Raw genomic sequence first — 19,653 nt, 5'->3', positions numbered from 1 at the left:
AGGATATGATAGTTCATAGGGGAGGTAACCTGAACAGCATCATGACATCAGGCCATTACGATGTAACTCAAAAAGTGAACTTTATCGCAGGATAAACTAGTCAGTGCTTTCGATCTTTTTGCGAAGCTTCTTAGAATACTGTTTACCAACTGAACAATTTGGACAAATTATGTTGGATGATAAATAGAATCTCGTCTCAGTGTCTTTATCAACACATGTCCATAGAAGTTTAAAATTCCTCAGCAAGCCTACAAGTTTTATCGACTTTAAACTACAGTAATAACGAACTCAAAGGGACCACTAATTTTAGTTCGTTTTAACCATAGTTTGTAATAAGCATGTTCGTAAGGAACGTATTTTACTGTACACACGGTCGAGATTCTCCATCCTTACCAGCTTTTGTTCCTCTTTGAGCCTTTGTTCAAACTGGTCTCGAGCTGTACGCACAAACTCCTTCAGTTTGCTGGGAACCTTCAGCTGTGGTTTCTCCATAACACCCAGAGCTACATCAGCAAACAGCCTGAAATTACACCATCAGTTTACTGGCTGTCCTTCGTACAAGATCCACAAAAGCATGGGTGGAAGTTAAGACACTGAGTCACTTATTCTGAACTGTATCTTTGACACTAAAGCCACACTGACTCATCTTCTTCACTGACATATAATCCTGCCCGTAGGAAATATTAACATCAAAAGTTTATAGTATTATATAACCAACCCCCAAGAAGGAGACCTGCGTTTCTGTGTTAAAGGGGCTACACAGAACGCTCCCTGTGTTCCTGTGTCAAAGGGCCTACACAGAACACTCCCTGTGTTCCTGTGTTAAAGGGCCTATACAGAATGCTCCCTGTGTTCCTGTGTTAAAGGGACTACACAGAACGCTCCCTGTGTTCCTGTGTTAAAGGGCCTATACAGAATGTTCCCTATGTTTCTGTGTCAAAGGGGCTACACAGAATGCTTCCTGTGTTCCTGTGTTAAAGGGCCTACATAGAATAGTTCTTGTGTCAAAGGGGCTACACAGAATGCTCCCTGTCTTTCTGTGTCAAAGGTGCTACACAGAATGCTCCCTACACAGAATAGTTCCTGTGTCAAAGGTGCTACTCACGGATGAGACATGAGGTCAGATACACTGGGCAGCCCATTCTTGCAGGCCTCAGTCGTCAGTATTGATTCTAGCACAGATCCTGAAAGAAGGAACAAATTGTGAGGGATTCTCACTTAAGAAAAATAATTTTGCAGATAACTTTTGTATCAATGTGAAATCTCTCAAATAGTGCAACAGCAAAATGAAAGTGAGTGAGTATGGTTTTATGCAGCTTTTAGCAATATTCCAGCAATATCACGGCGGGGGACACCAGAAATGGGCTTCACACTTTGTACCCATGTCAGGAATCGAACCTGGGTCTTCGGCGTGACGAGCGAAAGCTTTAACCACTAGGCTACCCAACGAGCCCTCAAAATGAAAGTATGCACCTAAATACTTAAAGTGGGAGAAAGATGCACTGTGCAACAAAAGGGTAAGCCAGGAAAGGAGCTGCCAAAAACAGCTACCCTTGAAAACATCATGACAAATTTGTTTTCTTGTTGCTAAATAGGTGCATAGTCCACAATAGGTGCATCTTTTAATGTCTTTTGGAATGTCGTGGCCGGGGATTGAACCCTGGACCTTCCACTCTCCAGACCACTAGACCACGGAGGAGGTCAGGTTATGAGTCCATGAGAACAGGTTTGTCCAGACTCACGTATCTGTGCCGGGCAGTCTGGAGGGAAGCTGTCACAAGACGCTGTGTTGAGTTGTCTACCGAATGCCATCTCGTACAGTAGATGTCCGAAGCTGTACACATCTATTGCTTCTGTAGTCTGTAAGTACAACAAATATAGGTAAAGGCAATGGCACTACCTGAGTGCAAAACCAGCAATAACAGAAGCACTCTTCAAATCTCAAAATCTTTCCCTCCCTCCTTGCTGGAGTTTGTGATGGAGTTGATATATGAACAGTATTTCTGCCATGGCATTGTGTCCCCTTAATGTGGGCTGAATGACTAAAGCTCTTAGATATTTACCACTTTGTTGAAACCCTAGAGCAAGGTAGGTATGGTGCTGACAAACTAGGGATAATATATAATCACAATCTGTCTGAATGTAGGATTAGATCTCCTAATCATAGAATCCTGATACATCTAAGGGACACAACTCTGCACAGTAAATTGCAGTGCTATAAACAACTGGGCCACTCGTACCACCTAGGAATATTTCCACAAATGCAATGGCCATGATGCCGTCCACACAGCATTAGAATACCTGCACATAATCAGCAAATATTTCGTAGATAATTTTCTCCAATGGATTAGTTCTTTGTGCAAAGGTACATCGCTGTATTGTAAAGTACCTCTATGTTTTTTTCTCCATTTTATGTGTACAGTTTGCATCCTAGCAACAGCTAATTTTTGGACTGGTTTGTACAAGCATCCTCAGTCTGCAAGGTAGGTTGGTTAGCAATATTGCCGCTATATGTTTGTTTGTTATTGCTTGTTGTTTAATGCCGCACTCAGCAATATTCCAGCTATATGACGGCGGTCTGTAAATAATTGAATCTGGACCTGACAATCCAGTGATTAACATCATGATCATCGACCTATACCATGTACACAATTAAGATTCCATGACGTGCATTAACCAAGTCAGCAAGCCTGACCACCTGATCCCGTTAGTCGCCTCTTACAAGAAGCATAGTTGCCTTTTACGGCAAGCATGGGTTGCTGACCAAGTCTAAGCCGGGAAACTTCACGGGGAGGAACAGTTAGGTGACATACTTGGATCTTCTTGAACTGAGTGAAGAAGGGTCGATGATACGAGGGCAGACCAAGCAGCCAGTTCTCCAGCTCCAGCAGCTGGCACGTGCTGCCATTGATGATGATGTTGCCTGCATGGAGGTGGCCTGCAATACACACATCATCTCACTCTACACACACATTTGTCCCGCGCCATGAGAGTCGAATTCATATATAGAGAGATATTTGTTTTACGTAAAGCCTTGGCAAGTATCCTTGATTCTACAAACATGAAAACAGCAGAAGCGGAAGTGGTTCTTTTGAAGATAAAAAGAAAGAATTATTTTAAAGAAATGTTTTCATTGACTAAGTGTTAGTCTACACAAACATCTGAGGACATCCCATTACAGGTCACGTCAGAACAACTATTTGCGAGCTTTGACCCGACAAATGAAAGGACTAACAGGAAGTCAACATTAGCCAATTAGAAAGCAGCTTTCTTCAGCTTTATGACTCAACTTTCAAACTGGTGACTTCCATTTGAAGAATATCTATCAAAATTAGATGATTGAACAAAATAAAATTCTGGAATGTCTAACAGATGTTACTTCCTACTGGCCATGGAAAGTCTCTTATGCTTCAAATGTTTATCCCATTGAAGCGAGAGAGATAGATGATGATTTTGACGGATTCAATCGTACAGCCCGAAACTGTCATTCGGAAAACCCAGTGTAAACCTTTTTTGTTGGTTGGTTTGTTGTTTAACGGTGGACTCAGCAATATTCCAGCTATATGACAGCGGTCTGTAAATAATCGAGTCTGGGCCAGAAATCCAGTGATTGACATCATGAGCATCGATCCACACAACTGAGATTGATGACATGCATCAACCAAGTCAGTGAGCCTGATCACCCGACCCTGTTAGTCGCTTCTTACAACAAGCATAGTCAACCATTTACGGGTTGCTGAAGACCTATTCTACTTCGGATCTTCATGGGTCGTTAACCTTTTTGAGGTTACATGACTGGAAAACACATTCAGGCCGTCACTTTCCCTATCTGGTAAGCAATGCACTGTTTGGTTGGATGACAAGTTGTAACATGATCTGTAAGGGGACGTTCTCAGATCTTTATCTCGTGGAGGCGAGAACTAGAATCGGAGTTCAATGAGATTGAGTAAGGTCATAGTGTTGACAAGGATTCTGCCAGAACCATACGTTACTTTGTCTCCAGCAACACATCAAGAAAGAAGTTGAGGAGCTGAAGAGTGTTTTCATTAGGGCTGGGATGAGTCCAAATTTACTCCCCAGGTACCCATCCCCCTATTACCCGACCCTACCCGGGTACCCGCTGTAGGTTTCAAGAGATAGGTACAAAATGTCCGAATGGGAATAGTTTGACCATAGCCCTGGACAAAATGTATTTAGATACACGTATAAAACGATCTGGTCATGCATACACTGAAGTAGATTGAAGTTTTATTTTTATTCAAACATATGAAAGTCAGAAGGAATGGTTGCATAGTCAGAAAGAAATGCGAACATTTGTGGCTTGTAATGTAACCACATAGTTCTAGATCATTTTTGTCACTAAACAATTTATCACATGACTAACCACGGGTCCGGGTAGCCCTGTGGGTACCCGGGTCCTTCTCAGTACCCACATGACCAAAGTACCCGAGTTACCCGTTCCAGGGTGTTTTCAAGACAAAATCAAATGTCCTTTTGATGAGGAACGGTATGTTAACCTTGACAACATGCCAAACATTTACTCCAGAAATACAAAATATCAAGAAACCTACTTACCATAAGGAAATCCCTTGTCATGTAAAAATTTTAAAGCCTCCAATATCTGTTTTCCAAATGTTCTTATCGTCCCCATGTTAAGAGCCAATAAGTTCTTGGGATTTCCATATTTTTTTAAAAAGTGTCCTTTAGGCTTGCACTTGCAAATCATATCTCTTAGACTGCCATTTTCACTGAATTGACGAATCAGCATTCCTCCATTTTCATTGGCTGTTGCAAATATTGTCGGATGTATGTAAGGGTGCTGTAAAAGTTAAAAGGTTAAAATACAGTAAGCTACGCTTATAACAAATAACGGATAGAGCGAACTTACTACAATCTATCAATGTTTATGTTTATAATGAACTGTTAATCCCTGGGCTGCACACACCGCCTCCGTGGTCAAGTGGTAAAGTGTCTGCCTGGAATCCCTGGGCTCGAGACACTAGAGGCTATTACGAGTTATGTCCCTTCAATGCCTCTCCTGTGGACCAATCAGATTCCATCCTCTCGTAACTTGCATTTGCTTCAAACAAAATGGCAGTGCCCAGTCAAGACGATCTGATTGATAATCAAGATCTATATTTTGATAAAGTGGGTCTTACATCGCGAAGTGCATCAAATCACGTGAGCACCTTGATTAAAAACATGAAAAGATTTGGAAAATATCTGTTGACAAATAGTTGGCGGTGCACATGCTTTGCAAATCCTGCAATCAACCGAAATCTGCATGACAGTTTACAAACCGGATTTTGATTTTGGTGTGCAATTGTGATTTGACTATGCATAGACTCATTTGTCCAGCCAAAATGTAACTCCATAATAGCCTAGTTCAGCAAGGGTGGAACCTGGACTTTTATAGTCAGTTAACTCTCTTGCCTCAGGAAGATGCGGAAGACCACATTGTCAACAAAGTGAAACAAACTGAAAACACGGCCCTCCTCTCCTCACCCTTCCCCGACTCTGATGCTGAATTTGAGATTGAACTACAACATGTACAAGTGACTTGATCTCAGATCTCAGACAGTCAGAATGCTTATAACGAACTCAGGTCTTAACAAACTAATATTAGTGGTCCTTTTGAATTCATTATAACTGTAGTTTACAGTACATGCTAAATGTGTGCTTGATCAACACTATAAACTCTGACGTTAGAATCACTTAAATAAGATCAGATTAAATCAGAGTACAGCAGATCTTGAAGGACAATAATGAAATACTTTTCTAATATTTTCAAGAAAAATATTCCATGGTAAAAAAAGCTGTGACAGGGGACCGCAGTGACCTGGCTGGATGAAACCAAGGATTGCTAAAGGGCTCTACTTATAATCATTTACCAGGTTTGAAAATGTTCATCTGAAACCCACCTACATAATCAAATTTCCGTAGGTTTACAATTTCTTGTGAATGTTTTTAGGAAACTTTCCTTAATTTGATGAGTGTATTCTTTCCTTGACATTCATCTTATTTTGGCTAAAAAAAAATAATAGTCTCGGTTCTCAGGCACCGCCCACATCATCATAAAGTGCACTACACATTTCGTTTTCATTTTAATTTAAAATTACTTTAAAATCTTTAAATATTCCACTTCTTGAACACACTGCCCTGGCAGTGAAATGCTACAATACTTAAGAACAACATGACTTCACCAAAATTATTGTAAACAAAATTTGGTTATATACAGCCCGCCCTCACTATATTTTCAAAAACCATTGCCTGAGAACCAATTCTTTTATTATTTTAAGCCATACAAAATGAACAAGTCTTTTGAAGCATTTTACCTTCCAAATTTATAATTAATCACTTACTATCGAATTATTTTACCTGTAAAAGGATTTGGAAGTTGGCTGGCCAGGAACGCTTTTCTCAGCAAAATACATCCTATAATGGCCATTTTCTTGGAATCTTAAGCAAATGTTAGTTTTTTAGGGATTTTCAGGAAGTTTTGGGACCATTTGCAAATAATTAACGTTTTGTGTTGTTCAGATGAAATTATTGTCATGGAATATTGTTGGTGACGTTTGACTTGAGGGAAATCGGTCACTGTTTCAATAATATCCCAGCAGTCAACACTAACCGAGGGAAGCAAGCCATATATTCCTGATGAACACCAGGTGTCGGGGACCTCTCCTTTCCCAGGATCCAAACAATGTGATTTACATTCAATATCAGCCTCACCTGAACGGAAGTTAACACTTTCATCAATGCTGCCAGTTCCTTCTCTCCTATTGTGCTGTCTGGGCCATAGTCACTCTGCAGAGTACAGGTATAAAACAAATGTACATCCAGTAGGGCTGTAACGATTCACCGATACCTACGATATCATAGATACTGAGGCACACACCAGGCGATACTCAGCTCTCACATCCAGTAGTCAACAGATTAATACTGCAAGGACAGGCCTGCCTGGCTCAGACAAGAGCAGCATGGCACAAGTGGGTTTTGTTTCGCGATTTTCAAAATATCCCGTTGCAAAATAGTGGTGGCTTGGACATTAATGTTGCTTTGGCATAATTTCCATGATCAAATGGCCCCTTGACTTGTTGATTGGTCATCTTGGTCTGTGAAACATTTTTTTATACATTTGAATATTTTTCAGGATGACATCCCAATATATATAGACTAATTTTTAAAATAAGAATTACAATGTATTACTTTTATATAGGGATGTATCTCTCCTCACTAATAAACATGAATAAACATGAGGCCTGTAACAAATGTTATATTTGGGATAACACTTTCTTGGTAAAGTACAGATTCTCGTACTTTGGGGGGGTTGAGTCCCGTCTGGGAATCGAAGCCCCCCTCCGCCAGAGCGAGGCACCTAATCACCAGCACACAAAGTCAGCGGTCTAACCCACTCAGCCACCAAGGCTTCCACAAAAATGAAAGTCTGACAACTGGTAGTCTAGATCACGTACCAATTTTTCAGTCAGTGAATTTGCTTTGAAAACAATTTGGACTATATTCTAGTTGTTTCAACCATGTCAGCTTAATGTAGGAGAAAAGTCTAATCTAAGACAGGCAATAGGTGCTTACAACTTTTGTAAAACCAATGTTTTGAGATCTGAGGATCTGGCAGGCAAGGGAAGTAACTCTGCAATCTGTGGTTACTTAGACCACTATGACAGCCATGGCCCTATGTTGAAGTGATAGTGACCATCTTTGTACTGTAGAACTTAATGTCTCCAGACTTACCCATGTGAGCATCTGCCTCTGTTTGGGACGACTGAGTGGTTTCACCAGGATGTAGTTCTTCCGAATCCTCCACCCTGGAACAAGGTGAAGCAAATGTCAGTGTTTGTTTGTTTGTGTGTTGTTTAACGATACACTTCGCAATATTCCGGATATATGATCGCGGTCTGTAAATAATCAAGTCTGGACAAGACAATTTACTGATTGATTGATGATACAATGATATATTTCAACAAAGTCAGCTATACTGACCACCTGATCCAGTTAGTCGCCTCTTACGACAAGCACAGTCGCCTTTTACGACAAGCATGGTTGCTGAAGGCCTATTCTACCCCGCATCTTCATGGGGCCAAACATCAGTGATGTATATCTGATATCATCATGATCATAATTACCCACATGGCTACAATGTGTGAAGCCAATTTCTGGTGTCCACCACCGTGATATTGCTGAGATATTGCTAAAAGCTGTGTAAAACCAAACTGACTCACGCATGATCATGAAAAAGAGAGGGGTGGTGAAATGAGGTTTTATGTCACATTCAAGGTGATTTCACGATTGCAGTGACGAGTATGCATGTGTGTTATTTTGTGTCTGTTTGTACTTGTCAAGGCTAATGTTGGTCTTATAGTGCTAGCTAACTGAGATACCATGCCGCAGTCAAACATGGATGCCCTACTCAGACACAGTATACCAACTCTGGGGTGACCAGTCCTTGTTTCAGCCCCTTAATCTTGACCTTTAATCATACCTTCAACCGCAAATGGACATGATTGCCTTATTGTTGCCAAAGTCAGCGCCATGTCACTACACCCAGCACCATAACGACACTTTCACTGTACTTACCGTAATCGACGTAATAAGCACCCCGCTCTAATAAGCGCCCACAGCGACATTTGCTAAGATATTGGCTAGTGAACAATCCCAATTAGCACCCCTTCCGATTGATCAACGTACACAAGACATGTATTTGCGCATAATATGCACTCGTGTGTTATATGCATCCTTAATTATGGGCAATTAAATTCTGGAAAAATATATCTGTCATAAATAAATATTTCAGGCTGTCTGCATAAACCACGAAATTTATCTTTCAATTCTGTTTTTTTCCCACCAAAATAATATTCTAATCAGAGCCCCCTATTTCTAATTTTGAGAGCGCCATGGGCGCTTATTAAGTCGAATACGGTATTTGGCTTCTCTCCTGTTAATCTCATTGGTTTATATTGTTATCTTTGTACCTTAGTGAGCGAGTGATATGGTTTTACGCTGCTTTTAGCAATATTTCAGTAATATCACGACAGGGGACAGCAGAAATGGGCTTCACACATGTCGGGAATCGAACCTTTGTCTTCAGTGTGACGAGCGAACACTTTTAACCACTAGTCTACCTGACCACCTCTTTCTACATTAATCCCACCTTGTGTAACCATATCATCAAGAACATATATATTAACTGAATAGGCTTAGTATTCTTTCACCTGATGAATAAGGCAAGAAGTAGCTCTGAAACGTCATTACAAAGAATAAAAAAAGTTGTTATCCACAAAAAAGTGTCTTGTATTTATGCCTTAATGTGAAATAAGATAAATACACCATGTACACAAAATATAAGATAATGTCTTTGCTGTCTATGATGATTGTGATAATTATTTACCTGCATCAGGAAATGGTTCTACAACATCCCAGTTGGGTTCAGAGCGGAAGATCATCGAGACATGTTGAAGGGCAACCTCTGAAACAGACAGAGAAAGGTCATACACAAGATATTTAGAAGCAAATGGCTAGATCGGTCTGTGGAATTGAATCTTAAGTACAGCTCAAATGTTTCAGTGACTGAGTAAATTTTAACCCCACTTTTAGAAATATAGGTAGGCGACACAATCATGGGCCAAACACATTATACCAATGTTGGGAACTAAAACACAAATATTCATCATTTCAAACAAACGTTTTCATCATTAGACTACCCAACCAACCACTCAAATTACACAACCAGTTTGTAATTGTTCCAATTACTTTAAGTTATATTCAAAAGGCTGTGATCATGATGATTGACATCATGAATAAAGAAAAATGATCAATAAATCATTTTCATCATGATTATTTTGAGGATGTAATTATGTTTGTTTGGGTTTTTTTTAACATTGAACACCGCAATATTTCAGCTATATGACAGCAGTCTGTAAATAATCGAGTCTGGACCAGACAATCCAGTGATTGACATCATGAGCATCGATCCACACAATTGGGATATGATGACCACCCGATCCCGTTAGTCGCCTCTTACGACAAGCATTGTCATCTTTTACAGCAAACATAGGTTGCTGAAGACCTATTCTACCCCAGATCTTCACAGGCATAATGATGTAGATAATAGTGAAGATGTTACCAAGGTGATTGGCCTGGTAGTTGTTGGGGTCGAGGAATCTCTTCACCGTGATGCTGCTTGACAGGAGGTGGCTCCCCAACAATATCGCCAGTAATTGCTGCAATCAGATATAACAATTGCAAACACGGTCGAGTTGAAAGGGCTTCAATATTTCTGCTGTATAATGCCGAACAATATACATATGTGTTTGTTTCTGATTTCCCGAACAACCCTGTTCTCGAGCACCTTACTTTGTTCAAAAGCTATCATAATGTTTTCTTACCTCAGATTTACAAACCCACTCAAAACATGCCACTTCACTCAACATTTTGTACATAAATGTGCAATCTCATTCAAATCAGACAATAGTTTTCACTACCGCTAAACAAAGATCTGAAGACATCCCATTAGGGGTCACGTCAGAATGACCTTTCATCCGACCAATCAGAGCATCGCTTACCAGATTATGAAAGTGTTCAGACAAGTTGTCAAAAACCATAGCTAGCCGTGGTCTTGTCGGGGAATTTGAACTAAACCTCACTCATAATTTGGGTTTTGTGGACACACGGTGGATAAAAGAGTTCTCTGTTCCTGATCCTGCTAATATTGACTGTATGTTGTGTGTACTCAAATACTACAGTGAGGTGTGAATCACAAACAACTGCTTTTAATAAGTATAACTTAATTATCGCAGATATTAATGTCACTCAACATGCTCAGACGGTTTCTGTCAGATTGAACCAGCCAGTACAGCTTGTGGTCTTTGACCAAGGCCCTGTTCCATAAAACAATTGCAGCACTACGACTGTCGTAAGACTGTGTTAAAGTATGGGAGTTACGTTCATCTGAGCACTGCGGTTGCCTTTCGGAACTGGGCCCAGCCATATAAGAATTTTACAAGCCAGAGATTAGTGTTATCTTCTAACACTGTCTATGTCAGTAATACATCTGCTGAACACACCTCTAGCCCTCTCTGCCGGACAGCGATGAACTCCCTATCAAAGTTCCCAAACACTTTCTTTGGTGGCAGAGGAAGTTCTATGTTGGACTGACGAAGTTGAGACTCAAGATTATCAAAGTCACTGTAGCGTTTCATCACCTGCCAGGAGTTCTCCTTCAATGGCCCCCTCTGAACTCGGAGAATGTACTCCTGGAAAACAACAAAATAAGTCCAAAGCTATTTTGATCATTTGAACATTTTTTGAAAATTGACGTATGGCATGACATTTCCAATACAACAGAATTTCACATCAAAACTATGACATGCACATAAAATTGCTTCAAGATAAAACCAACTCGCGTAAAAGGAACATGAGCACACGATCTTGAAATACCCACAGTTTGATATCAATTTGTGTTTGGACTAGCTAGGGTTTACACTTTGAAATTTTTTACACTTGGTGTATGTGGACATAAACATGATAAATATTATGCTGCATTTTTCAATAAGAGGTTGCACTGGTGCATGTTTTATGTAGCTAAATCAAGTCCTCCATATGAAGCAAGATCCATCCCAAGATGGACACCTTCATTACCCTCATCATCAGAGGGTGACAGTCCGGGAGCCTAGTGGTTAAAGCGTTCGCTCGTCACACCGAAGACCCGGGTTCAATTCCCGACATTGGTACAATGTGTGAAGCCCATTTCTGGTGTCCCCCGCCGTGATATTGCTGGAATATTGCTAAAAGCGGCGTAAAACCAAACTCACTCACTCACTCACTTAGGGTTGGGAACCACTTGCCGATCACAAAACTGCTTTATGATCCTTAGGGTCAGTTGTGAGGTACAGTATGGCTTAGCTATCTCTCTTAACGAATTAATTCAATGCAATTTGAAGAAATTCCGTTCAATTGTTATCAAGTATCACAAAGAAAATGGGGAGCACCTTTAGAATACAGTACAACTTCTCGTGAGGACGATCTCTGCCGTAGGTCACATGTCTCAAAGACAAACAACCAGTTTTTGTGAGAAACTCGCGACTTTTTGATTGTTAGCCCGACAGCTAACCGACTGAGCTAACGTCCACACTGTGAACCAAAGTGCAAATATACCTAGTCAAACCTACGACGTTACGGAACTGAACGAAAAGGGTCGAATGGGTGACGGACACTTACGAAGGTTACGGGTAGGCATGGTGTCTCGTGACTTTAGTCTACGGACACTTACAAATGATCCTGATGCCATTTGACACACTCGAGTGGATTTTGTGACAGAAAAGTGTGGCAGGGAACACTGTAAGGATGATGTGGATAATAGTAAGGACGAGGGAGGCATGAGCATGGCTAGTGACGACACAACAGTGAGTTCACTTTTGAATCAGTACTGAAAAAATGTAGCCGGTGAAAGTGGCTTGTGTGAATGTTACAGGACAGTTTCCAGTAGCCAAAGTATTTGACACAAAACCATTTCATCCTTTTTACTTGACGTTTTTGTGTGAAGAAAATTAGGAACCGCTATAGACTTTATAATAGCCACTAAACGGGTAGATCTGCTTAACCCTAATGATCGTAAAGGGGATAAACTTCCCATTATTAGTTCCCATTTATAACCATTTTAGCCACTTGAATTACGAGAAAAACGAAATAAAAAATATATATAAAATAAAAGTGCTTTCGTAAACTAGCCCTTGCTGTAGAATGTGCCGCCGCAGGCTATATTTAGTAAACAGATATTCAAAACTCTCAACACTGCAAGGCGTATTCAATGACATTTCGTGTAGAGATGATAGATAACTGGGAGGAGCTTATGCACATTTGACGACCCCTGACGTCCCAGGACCATGTTTCGCTGGTGTGACTTGCAACAAAACACTACAAGTTACGCCATAGGGTATTGTCACATGTTTGAAAAGTTTGTGATACTGTATTCGGACGGTAGCCTAGATTAGCTTCAAGCTGGTAATGTGAGTTTGATCTACAACACAGTGCTAATTGAAATCTGTAAAAATGTTCGCTTCTCTCGAGTTTTGGTATGTAACCATTGTAACCCCCAAACTTCTTATAAATGACCATGATCATAACAGGGACAAGACGTGAAGTGTTTTATGTTTCTATTCTCTCATTGTTGGGTTATAATAACATAACCAGTGACACCATCATTGACATATTTTGGGATGACATGTTTTCAAACAAAATTTGATCTTATCTAGTCAATTGATAGTTCTCAATACTTAGGCAATCTATTCAAATTTTCTTATCACAGTACTTTTGTTCATGAGTAAACCAGAGAAATATTAACACTACTGTTCAGGCAAACGTGTAAATGTGTTATAGCGACTGTGTTCCAATACAATATGTTCTCTTAAATTTAACATCTCTCACCAGTCTCACGCTCAAGTGGCAATTAGAATTTCCTGAACATGCTGACGTTCATCTTTTCACCAGATTTAAAATTTAACATGTTCCCTGCAGAAAGGTGAGCCAAATCAAAACTTGGCGGGGATATGAACGGACGTCCTCCCCCTCGGTGACATCAACGTTATGCATGACCAGCTGATCTACTGTTCTTTACTCACGATATGGTCGCCATTTTTCTGAGCAGTCTCTATCACACATGTTAAAAGCTGCGTGTCATCCAAAGACACCCTCGCCGAAGTCTTCTTCTCAAATAAATCCGCCATTTTGGTCTATGGCGACATTTAAAACATTAAGTTCAACAGAATCCGGGAGCAGTCAGGAGGTCACTTCTTGTTTTCGTTTTGAAGGGGCGGTGCCATTTTGCCAGAAATCAATCTAGACAGACTGATTTACGACTACTTTTGCGACATACGCTTATGTCATCGTCAGCTGGTGTTTAATGATAATCTGCAATGGTTTAAACGGATCCATACCAAACTTATAAAGAAACATAACTCAATAGTTTAAAACCCCTGACTACTGTTTCAAACTATTACCTTTTCACGACAATGAATAGTCACGTGTCCAAACAACGCAGGATTCGCACACGTGTTTGGGTTTTTGACAGTTCATGGTTTTTGCACATGGTTTGACATAACAGCATACAATTGTTTTGAAGAATAATTATTCGAATATTTAAATGATACAAATGACAACTATTTATTGAGCTTTATTTTTATATGATTTGTTTTATAACAGTTTCATCATGAACATGGACTCGAGACGTATTAGTGTCCATGTAATGATTCAACATTGAGCAATAGTTATATAGATCTAAGTAGATATAATATATATTCAGACCCATGGGAACAAGGGGGAGGTGGGGCTACACTGTGTAAGATTACACTGCAATAAAACTGAACTGGAATATTTGAATTACATGTTATAATTAGGAGAAAGAGTGTCAAAATGTAAGTTTAGTGTTAAATTTTAAGCTGTAAAGTGACTATATGCGTTTCTAAGTTCAAATAAAAGAAATACTTTTTAATGGTTTAGAACAGCCCCCCTCCCCCGTATATATTTTATTGCATTTTGAATGTCAAGCCAATACAGCCAAGTCAATATTTGTCAAATCTAACTTATGGGTGAAAGCTGGCATTGAGTGTTGAGTGATTTATAGTGTGATGAAAATATTAGATTCAAAAGAAGATTTGTTCAGGATATTGGCACAGTATTACAAAGATAATATATCTTTATAGGTATTTTCAACATTGGGAACTTCCTATTCATACAATGTTCTTTACAAAACAAAGTTTGGAAGTCTGACTGCTTGAACTCCATCCTTGTAGCTTTTGTGTCATATATGTGTTTTGAAGTTTCTCCATATCAGATTGCAGTTTTGCTTAAGATAATCTACCAAATCTAACCAACAAGTACATAGAGATACATAGTTCATGGCTACCTAATCATGACTCAATCATGATCGAGTGTTCATTCAACTTGTCCTACCCCGACGTCGGTAACTTCTCCTATTGCTGACAGTGCACAGTGTTATCCAAACAATTTCATGGTTCAGGGCTTACAATAGCAAATCCTTTCAACGACCAACAAGGAATAATTTTATACTTATAGTTTATTGTATATATGTATGTATATATTAACATTGATAATAAACATTTGACGCATATCACCATGTAAAATCTTATGGTTGACAGTTGATCAGAATGAAATGATCAAACTTTCTCACATTGTAATGTTATTACATATTTAAATACATACTTGATAATGAAAACATTTGACAATTTTAAATCCTTACAATGAAAATATTAAATGCATTTTTAACACTAAAGAATATTTTACATTGTAAAACTCTTGAAATACTTAATTATCACTTACACTGATAAACATTAAACACTGTTTGCAGACATTGATCACAATCTAAGTCTACTTTCACTCTGTGACTCTATCAACTCAACACACTGTGGGTTAGCCATCATTAGACTACATAACCATTCATTTACATTTTCGGGGGCGGTCGGGTAGCCAAGTGGTTAAAGTGTTTGTTCATCACGCCGAGGACCCGGGTTCGATTTCCGACATGGTACAATGTGTGAAGCTCATTTCTGTCCCCCGCCATGATATTGCTGGAATATTGCTAAAAGCAGCGTAAAACCATACTCACTCACTCATTTACATTTTCAACTTTTGTTTTTGATCTACAAAGGGTTAATTACTAATTACTCACTCACTAATGAAAACATAGAGTTCCCCTTTCATCTACTGGGTGTTGAGATGAAATATATAAACAACAACATGTTTCAAAGCAACTCACAGATTTGTCAATATCCAGAGAGTAAAGTTATAAAAAAAACATGGTTTATTAATAGTCTAGTCCACAATTGATGAAAGGGGTGTATTTTTCACAGTGTAGGCAAAGTGCACTAAAAATCAGCTTTACTGTAGGCTATCAGCACAGTAGGTGAATAGAGACTGAACCCCGACGTTATCGCTTTCATGGATTCAAATAACTTTTAATAACTTCATGGAAGAATGGAAAGGTTTATCATGGTCAGTGTTGATTCATTTCAGATATGAAATATATGGCAATGAAAATTAAGAGAATGTGTCACACTTTCAAGAATAAGGGACATTTGCAAAAACAATATTTGAAATAAAAAATGATAAAAATAAAAAAAAGTCAGTAACAAATCATATGCGTCAATGGCTCAGAGCTTTAAAGTAATTGGATATAAATCTGACGGTTTTATTCATTTTGGCCAGACTTTTGAACTCTGCATTGGTAATGGGATAATGTCTTAAGTAGATTACATCTATGAGGTCATGTTATCTCTGCTGTGGCCTTGACGTAAGGTCGGGAAGGTGTAACTTGTTTATCACGGCCGGAGCATTGCGGGACTCTCTCTGCCAGTCACTAACGGTACTTGTCATCTGATCAAAGGTACAATAGGCTTACATATAGCCACATGCTTCCAATGAATTTTGACAGAGTGTTAATGTAAACTGGGGGGAAGGGTGGCCCAGTCGTGTGAGGCACCGCGATTCGCTGTGCAGAGTTGCGTCCCTTAGGCATGCCCGAAACCTATGACCATAAGTTCGAATCCCATACTCAAGGGTTTTACCAAAGTGGTAAACGTCTAAGACTTGCATGCCTTTCTTCTCACATCAAACTGACACACGTGATCTAACTGAGATAATGTTCCAAGCAGCGATAAAACTAAACTCACTCACTCAGTGTTATATTAGTCACATTCATTTGAAGAAATTCAGAGCTGTTAGATGAGATTCCGCCTTTGTTGTAATGGATACAGGGTTAAAGTGTGTGGATATTGCTTCATCATAATGATGTAATATCAGCAATGTGTCTGTCTCGTTACATACTTAGATGACATATCCATCTGTAAATGATACTGTGTTGTGTTGAAATGTTTTCTTGTTTGTGTTTGTTGTTGAACACCACACTCAGCAATATTTTATCTGTACTGAGTCTGTAAATTACCAAGCCTGGACCAACAGTTGATAGTACGCGCAACAACCCACACAGGTGGTGTACAATGACATGCAACCATCAACCAAGTCACCGAGTCTGACCACCCGATTCATTAAGTCACTGTTATGACCAGCACAGATCCAACAAGCCATGAGAGTCGTAAGAGGCGACTGTCATGCTCTCTGACATGGTTCATACATGTCATTGTATCCAAATTGATCCTCATTCTGTCCATGTCTGGAGTGTGGCATTAAACAACAGCAAAACAAATAAACAAACTGATTGGAGGTTTTGATGGGGAGAACAGACCCCGTGACATCAGTGTGACAGTGTTTAACCACAAGGTCACCCGACCCGTAAAGATCCGGGGTAGAATAGGTCTTCAGCAACCCATGCTTGCCGTAAAAGGCGACTATGCTTGTCGTAAAAGGCTGAGGCGACTAACGGGATCGGACGGTCAGGCTCACTGACTTGGTTGATGGATGGCATCGTATCCCAATTGCGTCGATCGGTGCTCATGATGTCAATCACTGTTTTTTTCTGGTCCAGACTTGATTATTTTCAGACCGCCGTCATATAGCTGAAATATTGCTGAGTGCGGCGTTAAACAACAAACAAACAAACAAATAAACACAAGGTCACCCCACAAGCCCTGCCACGAAAAAACAATAATGGATTTCTGCTACATTGATGTTTACCTGAATACATCTAAACTGTGATCTCCATGTTCTAGCTATTATGCTTAAGTGGGCCTGATGTCTTGAAAGTGGACACAGTAGTGATATTTATTCTGTCAGTGTGATGTTTCGGTACAGGTGCTAGTACCTGTATGCAGCAAGGGATAAACTAACAAGACGTTCCAACCAAAGGATTCAAGCCAGTAAGGTACTGACAAGGGCTGGGACGAGTCCAAATTTACTACCCGGGTACCCACTGCAAGTCTCAAGAGTTGGGAGCAAAATGTCTGATTGGTAATTGTTTTACTGCAGCCCCGGCTAAAGCTTTTTAGATACATGTATCAAACGATCAGATCATGCGTGCACTGAAGTGGACTGAAGCTTTATCTTTACTCAAACATATACAAGTCAAAAGGAATGTGTGCATCGTCAGAAGGAAATGCGAACATTAGGGACTTGTAGTGTAACCGCTGGGCTATATTGTGAGTTTTTGTCATTAAACAATATATCACGTGACTAACCACGGGTCCGGGGAGTCCTGTGGGGGGCCAGAGATTTTATCCAAAAAGATATATTGTCTCCGAAATTTCTTGAAAAATATAATTATGTTTCAGACTGTTTTAAAAACAGAAATTGCTTGCCACAAAATGCTACATTGTTGCAAGGTGTCTTTCTTAAAAAGGTTTCATGCTCCTAGTTATAAAATATCTGGGCCCACTTGCACAAAGCGATCTTAGCGCTAAGACTATTGTAAGCCTATGTTAAAGTATGGGAGTTGCGATCATCTTAGTGCTAAGATCGCTTTGTGCAAGTCGGCCCTGGTTTTGTAGCTGCAGCTGAAGAAATATCTGATCTCTATACAAATCCCCCTTCTACTCCTGCCTGATTATCAAAAGGTTGTAGCATTTTAAATAGCTCAATGTGTGCAGCCCATATTGCTGGCCCTGATATTGCTGAAATATTGCTTAAAGCGGTGTAAAACCATACTCACTCACTAACATACCATTCTGCCTACAGTCCCAGTTTGTCTACAGTACTGAAACATGATGCACTCTGATGATGTAATAGGAATGCATCAGTGAGCATGACTTAGTGCGTGTTTTATCGGTTCAGGGTGTACTTGCCCATACTGATCTTACAGTGTACGCACAATGGGAAATACATGCACAAGATTATTGAAAGAAAATGTAACCCATAACGATACATGTCCTTGTTTTATTTTTTAGCAGCAATAAGTTAAACATAATAATATTACCGTATTTGACGTAATAAGCGCACAGGGCGCTCTCAATATTAGAAATAGGGGGCTCTTTGTCGAAAAAAACAGAGTTGAAAGATAAATTCCGTGGTTTATGCTGACAGCCTGAAATGTTTATATACGAGAGATATATTTTTCCAGAATTTAATTGCCCATAATTAGGGGTGCCTATAACACACGAGTGCGTATTATACGCGAATAAATAAGTATTGTGTACATTGATCAATCGGAAAGGGTGCTAATTGGGATTGTTCACGAGCCAATATATTAGCAAATATCGCCAGGGGCGCTTATTAGAGTGGGGCGCTTATTACGTCGAATACGGTAATAGCAGTTTGAATATGCTACTTACGATACATGTACTTGTTTTATTATTTAGCAGCAATAAGTTAAACATTATAATATTAATAGCATTTTTAACATGACAGTACATTAATACTTATGTGAATTTTCAGACTATGTCAATTAAAGAAAAACTGCCGTCATTTCTGGTTGATATTGAGAAGGACTTGGATCATACAGTGAAATTCTGTCTGGAAAACTCTCATGATGAGGAATTTGGGTTTGTATCCGACTTATTTCTGCATCATTGTTGTGATGAAGAGTAACTGTTTAAAAATAATGTGGAATTTACCTTTAAGCCTGAAACACATAGGCACGTACATTATTACCTTGGACCAGTTAGGCTTAAAAAATACAAGAATTGGTTCTCAGGCAATGGCTTTTGAAAATATAGTGCAGGCGGGAGGTGATCT

At 39.5% G+C, this 19,653-nt stretch overlaps 1 protein-coding gene and 1 long non-coding RNA gene across 4 annotated transcripts in view; one reads left to right on the top strand and one right to left on the bottom strand.

Annotated features, from left to right (window-relative positions):
• LOC124145919 (PX domain-containing protein kinase-like protein) overlaps positions 1 to 13,843 on the bottom strand; it is a 28,655-nt gene extending 14,812 nt beyond the window's left edge. For 2 of the 3 annotated variants that reach the window (XM_046515891.2, XM_048383180.1), the window contains exons 1-11: positions 13,635 to 13,843; positions 11,082 to 11,270; positions 10,142 to 10,238; positions 9,407 to 9,484; positions 7,753 to 7,826; positions 6,733 to 6,807; positions 4,576 to 4,819; positions 2,814 to 2,938; positions 1,743 to 1,860; positions 1,106 to 1,184; positions 394 to 520 (exon numbers count right to left, since the gene is read on the bottom strand). In XM_046515891.2, coding sequence (XP_046371847.2) covers positions 394 to 520; positions 1,106 to 1,184; positions 1,743 to 1,860; positions 2,814 to 2,938; positions 4,576 to 4,819; positions 6,733 to 6,807; positions 7,753 to 7,826; positions 9,407 to 9,484; positions 10,142 to 10,238; positions 11,082 to 11,270; positions 13,635 to 13,739 — 1,311 coding nt within the window. In that variant the 5' untranslated portion in view covers positions 13,740 to 13,843. The other variant, XM_048383179.1, reaches the window with a different exon arrangement.
• A 2,372-nt stretch (positions 13,844 to 16,215) lies between these two features.
• On the top strand, positions 16,216 to 19,606 carry LOC124145855. The gene is made up of 3 exons (XR_006862611.2): positions 16,216 to 16,414; positions 17,779 to 17,934; positions 19,354 to 19,606. It is a non-coding gene; the product is annotated as an uncharacterized LOC124145855 (long non-coding RNA).
• The last annotated feature ends 47 nt before the right edge of the window (positions 19,607 to 19,653 follow it).

Source organism: Haliotis rufescens, unplaced genomic scaffold, assembly GCF_023055435.1.
Source record: "Haliotis rufescens isolate VD_foot unplaced genomic scaffold, xgHalRufe1.0.p SCAF_45, whole genome shotgun sequence".
Taxonomy (NCBI): domain Eukaryota; kingdom Metazoa; phylum Mollusca; class Gastropoda; order Lepetellida; family Haliotidae; genus Haliotis; species Haliotis rufescens.
The sequence above is the reverse complement of the archived record's forward strand: the minus strand, read 5'-3'. Positions and strand labels throughout refer to the sequence as shown.